The sequence below is a fragment of the Ursus arctos genome, chromosome X (genome assembly GCF_023065955.2).
Source record: "Ursus arctos isolate Adak ecotype North America chromosome X, UrsArc2.0, whole genome shotgun sequence".
NCBI lineage: Eukaryota > Metazoa > Chordata > Mammalia > Carnivora > Ursidae > Ursus > Ursus arctos.
This window is the reverse complement of record NC_079873.1, coordinates 14,572,534-14,584,878: the sequence shown is the minus strand read 5'-3', so window position 1 is coordinate 14,584,878 and position 12,345 is coordinate 14,572,534. Positions and strand designations below refer to the sequence as shown.

The 12,345-nt window shown below is 41.2% G+C and overlaps 1 protein-coding gene across 6 annotated transcripts in view; it reads right to left on the bottom strand.

Moving 5' to 3' along the window:
* Nucleotides 1–12,345, bottom strand: part of CDKL5 (cyclin dependent kinase like 5) — a 198,691-nt gene that overhangs the window by 12,181 nt on the left and 174,165 nt on the right. For all 6 annotated transcript variants that reach the window (XR_008958739.1, XM_057310336.1, XM_057310340.1 and 3 more), the window contains exons 12-15: nucleotides 10,830–11,796; nucleotides 6,842–6,943; nucleotides 6,453–6,558; nucleotides 3,385–3,508 (exon numbers count right to left, since the gene is read on the bottom strand). Coding sequence is in view for 5 of the 6 variants with exons in the window: in XM_057310336.1 (XP_057166319.1) it covers nucleotides 3,385–3,508; nucleotides 6,453–6,558; nucleotides 6,842–6,943; nucleotides 10,830–11,796 (1,299 nt within the window). In the remaining variant the exon portion in view is untranslated. The remainder of the gene's footprint in view (nucleotides 1–3,384; nucleotides 3,509–6,452; nucleotides 6,559–6,841; nucleotides 6,944–10,829; nucleotides 11,797–12,345) is intronic.

Sequence of the window (12,345 nt, the reverse complement as noted above, 5' to 3'; positions counted from 1 at the left end):
CAAGGTGGGATACCCACAGGTTCAAGAGAGGGTCAGATTCTGGTGTTTCATTAAGCAGCGTGACACTTTCCTTGCTACCCCCCTTCCCCTGGTCATGGAACTAAACTAGTCAGCTGATGTCCGAGAAGAAAACAATCAGTGAACAATTTTGTGAGTTATGGTGGCAAGCCATAATGGATGCCAATATATTCATAACTTAACCAGAAGAACAAGCCTGGGACTGTGCAAACAGTGACAGCAATCCTTCACTCACCTTAATTACTAGGATTCCTAATTAATTTGGTTTACTGTATAAACATCACTTTTAAACCCAAATTTAACAGCAGTCTTTCCAAACATATTTTATATACGTTGCCTTTTTAAGCAAAGTAAGAACAGCCTGTTTTAGAAATCTATATGCTTTATGGATATCTATTCTACATATGAAACCATGAGGACCAGAAAATATATTCCTACTGGGAGCCTGAGAAAAGGCAAAAATATTCCTCTCCTCTCCCTGGCTATTATTTGGGATCTTTCTCCCTCTTCACACTGTATTGTTACCCGGGATTACTTCTTGCCTGACAACCTCAGAGCCAACTGTTAAAATTGTGCTTAAGAGTAAACAGGCTTAGGGGTGCCTGAATGGCTCAATTGGCTGAGCATCCGAATCTTGATTTGGGGCCAGGTCATGATCTCAGGGTCATGAGATGGAGCGCCATGTTGGGCTCCGCGCTCAGCGCAGAGTCTGCTAGAGATTCTCTCTCCATCTCCCCCCCACCCCTCTCCCTGCTTGTGCACATGCGTTCTCTCTCTCTCTCTCTAGAATAAATAAATAAAAATTCTAAAAAAAAAAAAAAGAGTAAACAGGCTTATAGGGAGGGTGGAGGTGTTTTCCCATTAGTGAAGATGAATCTGATTGCATTAACTCTATTTTTTGTTCCGAGATATTCTGGCTCATCTCCCAGTTCTTAACTGGATTCTGGATAGCTGAGATGGCCAGAATAACCACCCTGGAGATTATACTACAATATCTATCACTTTAAAATGATATAGTAAGGTCGATCTTTCCATTCCAAGAAATGTGTACACTGTACAAATATTCTCGTCCCAAAAGAAATGGGAAGCACCACTATCAAGGAAAAACAGACTGCCCTTAGGCAAGTGATAATTTAGGAAGAGCGACTCACTATGTTACCATAGCAAGGCTTGTTCACATTTTTGTACGTTATCAAGCTGCATTTCTCTCAAATATACACAATATGGTGAACCAGTGAGATCTCTTGTTCAAGAAAGAAAAAAATCAAGATAAGTCAAGTTCAATGAATGACTTAGACAAAGTTAGATGTGATGCCCAAAGAAGTATCATAGCAGCATTAACATGAGGGGCAGTGGGAACAAAAGAATACTGCATCTCAAACTGGTAATTCTGCAACCCTCTCAAGCTTCATAACAGCAATATCAGAGTAGGGATGACTTGATGAAGGCCTGTCTAAAGTCTGAAGTTCGACATCCCAATTATGCCTCTAATTCTTAAAAAAAAAAAAAAAAAAAAACCCACAAAAAACTGTTTTCAGGTTTCTACATATACCTGGTCTAAACAAGCTCTACTCAAACTGACTATCAAAAAGACAAAAACAGTATGTTGTTAATACTACCTATCCCACATTTGGATTTAGTTTTGATCTAACCCACCTAATTTGATAGAACTATGTTAACCTGTAATTCTCTTTTAAACCATCACCACTCTATTATGCAACATCCAAGAAGAAAAACAATTTCTTCTACACTTCCTTAGTCTCACAATTGAGACACTATTCGCATGGCTTATCAAAGCCTCACTTGAAAACTGTCAAAGCCGGTAACTACAAGTTGTACCTGTGCTCCCAGGTTAATGCATAGGAGAGCTGGTCTACAGTCACATGGAAAAAGAATGCAGCAAAGTTTCTCAGCAAAGGAAGTAGAGGGGAGACATGTGACAAGTCATACTGAAGTTAGAGGACATCCATGGTAAAAACTGCCACAGCTAACAGTAACAAGTCACAGTGTGCTAGGCACTGCCTCTGGATGCTTTTGATGTTTTCCCTCATTTAATGATCACATTAATCCTGTAAGGGAGTTAGTACTCTTAGGCCTATTTTCACAGATGAGAAAACTGAGAGGCAGAGGTTAAAGTCACACAAACAGAAGGTGACATTAATCAAGATGTCCTATTTCCAGAGTCCAACCTCTTAGTCACTACTGTTAAAACTCTCATTTAATAAATACGGCAACGGATGTAAACTATGCTTATGAAAATATTTACAGCTTTAAAAATACTGTTTTTACTACTGTTTTAAAAATAATGAAGTTATTTTTACCATAGGGCACAGAAGCACTAAAACCTTGACACAACCCTGTGAAAAGGGTGAAAACTGCACAACCACACAGGGTCAGGAGTACTAACTGACCTAAGACCCTTCTGTGACTTCCGGCAATAAACAACAGAGTTGGAATTTGACAGAATGGCCCTATTCTAAACTTGCAATGCTATGGTCATGCACCATTTTAATCCAAGTAGAGAACTTAGTAGTTTTATGAAGTACACATAAACACCCCTCACATCTAGATTCTGGGCTGTCTCTTTGGGCAGCTGACAGTATAAAGTCTATGTTATTATTTTTTTTTAAAAAAAGAGGTCCTTACTCCCCGGACAGATCTGCTGATGAGACTTAATATTCGGTATAACTCTCCCTAAATTTTTATTACATATGACGCAAAGAAGATAAAAGAATAAGCAAAGCTGGCATTATCATTTCAGCCTCTGACTACCATTATGTTTTTTTGTGGTAGCGTAAAGGGTGTCCCTTCATTCCTTTCCTTTCACCCTGAATGCAAGTCAGGTGGCACAGAGGTGAAAAACATAAGCTTTGGAGTCAGACCCCATGCAGGCCTAGATCCTGGCTCTTCTCTCCCTGCTAAGGGCTGTCCAGGCAAGTGCTCTCCCTTTTCAAGGCTGCAGCTTCCTCATCTGTGGAACGGGAGCTGCCCCCACCCCAAAGGCTGACCATGAGAACCAAGTGAGTCAGCGCACACCAAGTGCTAAACAAAGTGTCTACCCTGTGATACAACAGCAACAAAAGAGACAGTCAGTGAAAGACAGCATTCCTATCAGAAGAACGCAATGAAAGACATGTGAGATATGTGAGGCATTTAGTGACCCAGCAGATTTTTTCTTCTTTTACATGACATTTAATATAAATGCTGACATTGAAATAAACCATTATAAATAATGACAATTCACAGTTTCCTTATCAACAATCTCACTTGAGAAAACAAGCAAGCTAAAAAGTGTATCCAGAATTCTTTGAAATCTCAAATCTACAATTAGAAAAAAGGAGAGTAAAAACAAATCAAAATACTCACCATGGATCGAATGCTGGCTGTCTTTTTGAGTGGTTGGTTCCAGAACTGCTCTCTGATGGTAGGGAAGAAACTCTGGTTGATACATTATTTTCATGGAAAGAATTGTCTGGACGAGGAGATGGCACTGAATAAAGAAAAAGTCAGTCACTGATGTACTTTTTTGGTTGAAGCAGTTCTTAACTGATTCTACTGCATTTTCTCTCACACAATTAAAACAAACACATAAGTCAAAACCCTCCTCTGCCCTTTATATAACTTTTGTGTTTTCTGAGGGTCAAGGCATTCCAGGGAACATTCTCCCTCCCTCCCCCACTGATTATAACATTAATTTGCAAGGGTCAGTTAACATCAGGCAATATATATTTAAAACATAAATTGATCTGTCAGCTGACTAACTGAAGAACACTGTAAAATATTTTAAAGTATGAATAGGACAGCCCCCCTTCACTATTTTGGCATTCTCTGAAATTGAGGCTGTCTTACATCATAGACTCAACTGTGCAAAATCTATTCTCAGTCTGAAGTGACTCTTAACGATATGTGTGCTAGAATACACTGTGCTTTAAGCCTTACACTTGGGAGGCAGAGTCAATTTTGTATTTTTTAAAACTACATTCCAAAGAAATTTGGTTATTTCCAAAAATTCTATTTTTCTCTAAGTTCTCAATCCAGTGAAGAACAGAAAGACAAACCACAACATATGTGGGTAAATACTTTTTTGCCCTTGGGGGGGTGGGTGTTACTATGTTTTTCTGTCACTTTCTTCTTCTTCTTCTTAAAGATTTTATCTATTTGAGAGAGAGAGAGAGGGCAAACGCAGGGGGAGTGGCAGGTGGATGGAGAGGGGGGAGGCTCCCTGCTGAGCAAGGAGCCCAATGAGGGACTCGATCCCAGGTCCCCAGGATCACGACCTGAGCCGAAGGCAGACGCTTAACCGACTGAGCCACCCAGGCACCCCTGTCACCTTTTAAGCTCGATCATAAATCAAAATATATTGCAAATTTCATCACAAAAGGAATATACAGGCTGAATATCAAGATAAATGACACCATTTCACTTGCCTCTTGACCAGTAGGACTAAAACCAAGAAGTATTCTGGAAACATCTGTCATTTCAATGATACCACTAAATCTTCATCCAGTTAGATTTAGTAGAAACATTGAAATGACAGATGTCTCCAGATGTTTCACCTGGTTAAATCTCTTCCTTCTATTTCTGGACTTTCTAAAATAAAAATGTTCTACCTGCCAAACCCTGAAGTGTATTATGAGGAAGACTAATGAGGGGTTTTACTGATATGAACCAATTTAATTCACTTGTAATCAAAATAAAACCATCTTTCCTAATTAATCAAAACTTTGTTAACATTTTATATTAAAGTATAATACACTCCAGACATCTACAGGAATAACACAGATATGGCCCATTTTGGTAGTAAGACTTACAGTGATAGAAAAAAAAAAGGCATTTGCTCATACACACTACAATATTTTAGCTAACTTTAATCTGAATTAAAATTTCAGTCCCTTACAATTCTAAAGTAACCACAGCATGAGAAAAAACCGAATGCATTAAAAGGCATATTCAGTGCCCTATGCTTTCTTCAAACGGGGCTGGGAGGGAACAAGTAGCCTAAATCAATACATATTTAGTCCTAAATAATACTTTTATACATTTATTTAGTTGAGGTTCCTAGTTAAGATGACCAAGCAGCTGTCCATGTTCTCCCCCAATTCCTGTCCCTTTCCAGCTGTCCCCCCAAATCAACAGAATAGTAAAAAGCCAAACAATGTGGGTGAGGGCGACTGTAGAAGGAAGGTGATGACTCTTAGGAGGCTTTAAGAAGCTGAGCCTCTGAAACACCCTGACCTTGCCCCTACCCCGGTGGGCTTGCTGTTAGTCTCCCTACCAGGGGCTAGAGCTCTGGAGGGGCTCTCACTCTATTGCTACATAGCTCTTCAAAGGGGATGCCTTTCTCTGTCAACATCTCCTAAATCCATACAGCCTCCAAAGCCTCTGTTTTAGTTGTTAGTTAACCATCGAAGTACTTTTTTAAGGCTGTGCAAGTACACTTGAAGATTTCCTTTCAATCAACAAATATTTATGAAACCATCAGGCAGTGTGCTAGTCAATGAAGGTAAAAGAGGAAAACATGATCAAGGGCCTTACAACCTTGAGAGAGAGAAATGCAGACAAAGAATCAATACCATGTAGTCTGTGTCATGTTAGATGGCTAGACAAGGAACCATGGGTAGAACAGAGAAGAAAACATTTCACTTTGGGTGGAGAGGGAAGACATCATACTGCAGAGAACTTCAAAGTAGAACCTTAAATGGGACAAAAACAAGTTATCCAAGCAGGGGGAGGATGGAGGAACAAAAACAAGTTATCCAAGCATTTCAGGATGGAGGAACAGTAGCTACAGAGGATGGCAAGGACCAGGGCATGGAATATCTGGAAAGTCATCTTAGAGAATCCAGATTTTGTTGTGATGTCAATGGGAAACCACCGGAGGACTGTCAGCAGGTGAGAGACAGAAGACTGGGGGCAGACAGTGGGTTGCCTTGCTCTATTTTTGCCTTCTGGCATTTATTATCTTTTACTACTCTACATAATTCTTACATTTAGTGTAGTTTTCTCCTCATGAGAATGTGAGCTCCATGAAGGTGGAGACCTCTGGCTGCCTCGTTCACTGACATGTTCTAAGCTAGACCAGCACCAGGCACACAGGTGACATCAATAAATACTTTAGGACTTAATTGAATGAATGAGTGGGACGGCCAGGACACAGCTTCAAATGGATCATTCCAGGGACTGGTTTGATGGAAACCTTGGGAAATAGAGAGATCAGCTGGGAGGCTACTCAAAGAACCCAAGTCAGAAGCCATGAGGGCCTGAACTAAGACAGCAAGATCCGAAGCAGGGAGAAGTGTTGGAAGGCGACAGCACAGACAAGGATGGCAGGGACCTGAAGTCAAGGCAGTGAAGTGTAGTGGAGGGCATGGGCTGGAGGTGCAGGGAGGGGGAAGAGAGAGAGGACCCCGGTGGGTGCTCGGGGCTGGGCTTACCTCGGTAGAAACTGCCAACTCTCCTCGGAACAGGGTCATTGTACAGGTGTCTATTTTCTTTGGGGGCAGTGCCATCATCAGAGTGGGGGTCATGATATGCTCCACCCTGAGACAAGAAAGAGGTTTATAAAAAGTTAACAACAGGGCAATGATGATGTGACCTATGAACTTAGAATAGTGTGTAACTGATCTAGAATTTACTCCAGGATCTTTTAAAGAGAAAACTTAGAATTATGGCACAAGGAAAACTACTTAACTCTATAAGCCAGTTTATTTGTGGGAGACTAGTTATGAAGAAATTTTAAAAGACAGGCTGTAATGATATCACATGACAACTCTTTACAGACAAGTTTTATCGTAAAAGTTAGCAACTTGTGGAGAATTCAGACCTCAGACTTCTGCCTTGTGTGGAATGAAGAGGTGCCTTCTCTGGAAGATTCTTTAACGGAAGATCGAGCCACAGTCATCTCTGGAGGGAGCTGTTCTCCAGGCTGGAAGTCAAATTTAAAAGGATTTATAAGAGTGTCCTGTTCCTAGGGATGAAAATCACCTAAATCACCATGGGCTTTATTTGGCATAATTAGTACCTTCACCAGCTAAAATAAAAAATGTTAGTTGGCTAAAACACAAATTGTCCCATAAAAGATTGAATCATCTGATGAATGTAAAATAATTGAAACAAATGTCACACAGATGGAAAGTGAAATTCTCATTAAAGTTAAGGCAAGCAGGGAAAGAATTACACTGAAAATAGTTCAATTAATTATTAAAAACAAAGAAAATTATCTTCCTAATATCTAGATAGTCATGGTTCTGTGCAGCACTCTAATTAGATTCTATTAGTTAATCTAAAATTTCTCTAGCAGATTTTTCCAAAAAGAACTATGCAGATCCAAAATTATTTTTCATTAAGAACTTAAATGGCAGATTCAGATGAAATCAAATGTTCTTTGGATAGATCATGGAAGCAAATCAGTACTCTTAATCATTTGTCTTAAAATTCCCTGACTACTGTAATTTTAGGTACTTCAAGTTTTCTTAATCTTCTCTAGGATAACAGTACTTGTACTTCATGTGTTTTCTTAACCATGATCAGGACAGCACACATCTCAGGAGACACTGCCTATTTCCCTCAAGGAAGTAAGACACAAGCTAAGAGCAGCCTTGTTTCACAATAGTGTTCACTAAGGAGAAAAGTGGCATCTTCTACCCTCAAGGAAAACAAGATTAAGGAACAAAATTGCCAAGCCATTAGGAGGACTTCGCTGCATTGCGTATCTGCAGATTATACATAGAGAGTCACATGTTGAGCCTTACGTGATGTATCAAAAACATTTTATTTAAACTTTAAATAGGATTCTCTGTCTCCCTTACTCCCCAAATGTACTATGAAAGAATATTCTGGGCAGCAAATCATCCGAGGTAGCCTCTCTTCTTCCTAATTTGTGATTAAGATCTCATTTGAATTTTAGCACCTGTATACTTTACAAAGCCCCCTAGAAAAGTCTTTAAGAAAACAAATGATTTATATCTAACCTAAACTCTTAAGTGACAGTGCTAGTTTTGTCCCCTTCCTCTTGAAGGTGGCCACAATATTTTATAGGAGGGTGATTCTCATCACTTACTCATGGCTTTAGTCACTTCTCAAGCCATTTGCCATCTCTGTGCCTTTAAACTTGTACTATCTTGCAGCTTGGAGCTGTACTTCCCGAACAGGATTTAAAATTCTGTAACAGTTGGGTCTGTGCTTAGCCCACAGTAAGCATTTATAATTAGATTATCTCCACCATGTTCACAGTCTTTTTTCTGGAACTCTGAGAACCAGTCCATTTGTCTTTTCTCCAAGCTACAGCTTTTTATTTTTCTTACATCTCCTCTATTTACACTACGCTGCATGCTAGCACTCCTTACCTGGTTTTGACCTCTATCTAATGTTTATGGGCAGCTGCCAGGCTCTAGAGATCTTTCTAGGCCCCAGAGGTTCTCTCTTCTCTAGAGGGACTCCTCCAACCACTGTTCTGACTCCAATCATGGCATCTCCCGCCATGTGCCATCTCTTCCATCTGCAAGTATGCATCTCCCACTCCTCCTCCTTTACCTGGGCACCAGTCTTTCCAGCCTCATAGAGGACAGCTCTGCTTAGGGGCCCAGGGTCACTTCAGCCTCAACAGGTCAGCATGATACAGTGCAAAGAATGCTGGCCTAGGGACCTAGACACTGCCTTGGACTAATTGGGTAAATTAGCTCTGTCTTGGACTAATTGGGTAAACTTGGGCAACCCGCCTAACTTCTTAGATCCTCAGCACACTCATCTATGAAATGAAGGGGTTGAATGAGGTGATTTCAAAAGTCCTTTCTCCTACTCTGAAAAGGAGTTCCTAGGAAAGAAGCCTGAAGCCGTCCTTTTTCCTGTATTCAATCCTTCAATTCACACATCCTGCTGTTTGTACTTCTGAAGAGTCTTTAAGATCCACTATTTGTTTTCCCACCAGCACTGACTTATAGAACATACTCCCCTCCCCTCATGCTTGATTTACTCCAAAAGTGACCTCAAATCTTGCATTTTTCACTGCAGCAACGAGGAACAAGTTGCAATCCCCACAACACACCATGCTGTTTAATGTCTCTATTAGCCTCCTCCTCTTTTCTGCCCTCTTTGCCAGCCTTTCCAAGGCCGACTCCACTTTCTCCCCCTAGTTAAGCCCCAGAAATCTCTTTTCAGATGCCGTCTCCACGTGGGACCTTCCACAACCCCTGCCTGGACAGGGCCGTGCCTCTCTGTCTACAGCACACTCGCCTCTGGCGCTGGCGCAGTGTGGGCACACAGCCTCACAGTATCGCCACGACCGATTCCTGTCAAGTGTGCCCCATCATGCACTCCGAGAGGACAGGGGCCACACCTTTTTCATCTTTCTCCGGAGATCCCACCATGGTGCCTCATTCAGTAAATACCTGAACACAGCCTCATTCCTTAGCCATCCAAAACTTCTCTCTATATCCTAGCTCAGAGCAAGACCTTTAGTTGCTCCCAAAGCCATTTCTAACTGCTCCTATTCATGATCTTTCCCTGTTCTCAACTCCTATTTATAGCTAGTGCCATAGTAATTTGCTTCTTAATTATTTCATTGTTATCATGTATAATTTAATGTTCCCTGAGAGAAGATAAGTTTGTCAAGGGCAAGAGCCCTACCTCAGACTCTTTTGAGTGTCTGAGAGCACCTAGCATCGAGAGAGTGTGTTAAATGTCTAGAAAACAGCCCCCACCATGACAGAAGCAGCAACAATTAAAATGTGTTCGACACTCTGCCAGGCACAGGGCACGATACTTTATACACCATGTTGAAACCTTACAACATGACTCAGATGAGGAATCTGAGGCAAAGAGAGATTGTATCACTTTCCCAAATTTACACTGTTTGAAGCAGACTACAGAACTGGGACACAAACCCTGGTCAGCCTGGTTTCCCAACCTGAGCTCTTAGCTACTTTGCTACACCGACTGCTCCGTTACTGACAATCTCCACCCCATCTTCAGCACCCATCTTGCTAAACCTCCCATTACATATTTCATCCATAGTTTCTGCCGTTCTGACACAGAACTGTCTGATGAAGCTATTTTCATATTCTCAAAAAGAGGAGTACTTTCCCTAGATGAAACTCTTCTCTCCTTCTGACACTGGCTTGTTTCCACCCTCATTTCTTTGATGCAGATGAATGTTCCATATCATGAAAATATAATTTACAAAACACGTGTTCTGTTGTAGGAATGCTACTTCTTTTAAACAGGTTACTGTTAGTTCTAGAGTTTGAAAAACCAGTAAGATGGAGGAAGCATTAGGATAAAAACATTGCCTCGAGATTTAAAAACAATCCAAAAGACTGTAAATTAACATTTATTTTGGCCTGAAGTGAAATTTACCCATAGTTCTAGATAAATTTGAAATTTTTCAATTCAGTGAAAATATCGAGTAAGGTATAAGTAAAAGGGTCTGATTTAAGCAAATGTGGTCTGGAAAAATCAGAGAAAATCTCTACAAATCACACCAAATTTTGAGAAAATTAAAACCTATCCCATACAACTTATGAACTCTATAATAAATCAAAATAGGATTCTTGCAACAAAACATGCCAGAAAGGAACACTTAAGAAGCAGATTTCTAAAAACAATTTTTTTTGAGTTCTCTTGAGTACTCAACAGTGGGCCTTAAATAATTAATTTTTTTAATAGATTGTCCTTCAAGTATTGCTTCCCTAAACTCATTCTATCAAAAAAGCACAACCTCCTACAGTAGGGAAAATTGCAGACTGACCCTACTCACACCCCTGCACCACCTTCCCATGATGAACCAACAGATCCAGTCAAGGTCCAAGCTGTACCTGAGGTGACAGGAGCTGCAGGCTGTTGGCCCTGGCCGCCATTCCTTGCCCTACGCTCAAGCTTCCATCCAAGCCTTTGGCTCTCACTTTGTCCCGGGTCACGTACATGGAATGCCTATGTGGACGCTGCTGGGAAGAGAAGGGGCTAGTGTAGCCCAGCCCATAAGAAAAGGATTCATGAGGTGCAGACAGAGAATGGGAATGGCTGCTGTCTATGTGCTCAGGCAGCTTCAACTCTTCCATCGTTTTAGAATGCCTGGTTGTGGTTCGGCGTGAGTCAAGAGTGCCCTCGCTTCGATTATTTCTCCCCGAGGGGCTGAGCAAAGTTCTCGTGTCACTGTGCCTGGTGGGGGTTGGGCTGGTGGGAGAGTTCAAGTCCAAGCAGCTGGATGGGAAGTACCTATTGGTACTGGACTCTGTAATTTGGGCCCTGGCTTCAGAAAGGTTGCTCACAGACTTGGAGTCACTCAACGCCCCGTGGCTTTTGGCCTTGGTCCTATAGGAGGGACTCCTAGAGGACTGGGGAATAGTGTCAATGTAGCTATGCCGACTCTGCTTTTCAGTGGGCTGCAGTGTTCCGGCTTTGCTCTGAGAGCTTTCCATAAATGAGTGCCGGTTCTGCTGAGATCTGCTGCTTGACTTGAGGTACTTTGTGCCCGGGCCTTCTGAAGGCTTAGGGTCAATATTAAAATCAAACTCTGTCTTTGACTTGGCCTCTTTTGGGCTGAGAAGATGTGGTATGTTATTGTTGGTAAGATCTTTGCTGGTAGACCCAGGTTGGCTGCTTGCTTGGTAGGTTTTGGTGTGCATGGGACTAAGAGTAGCTCCAGCAAGATTTCCGTTTAGGAAGCTTTCGTTGGCAGGAAGACCTTCGTCAGCCCGGGGCAGACCCACACTTAGGTTCTGGATGTCCTTGCTGTTGGATCTGTGGTGAGACTGCAAAGCAGCACTTTTGCTGGCTTGGTTTCTATGTTAAAAACAAAAGAAGGATATCAGTTTCCTTCAATAGCAGACACACAAAAAGTATTGTTAAAAAAAAAAAATACACACATGCACACACCCTTAAAACACCTCAAAGACTAAACACATTAACTCATTCAAACATGTGCCAACAAATAACAAGTAACCATTAAAAGTAAGCTGCTTAGATCAAGTCACTCTGCAACAAAAGCAATGGTCCTGACAAAATGATTTTGACATTCTTAAATGTTCAACTAAGTTGTTGCCAACACAATTTCTGACTGATACTCTGGGAAAACGTGTTTTTGCTATGCTGGTGCTCACATGAGTGTTTGTTACGGAATGCCTGATAAGAAGGAGAGAGCTAAGCTATAATGAACTCCTTATAACTCTCTGAATCCTTGAATGTCAGAGGCAACATGTAGACTTTAAAGTCATGCTGTTCCTTGAACTTTCCTTTTATTTGTAAAACTCAATGCCTGCTTCAGAGATACATACTCACAGCACATACAGACACCAGTATCCTTTTGTCTTTAGTCTGTATCGTTAAAGAATG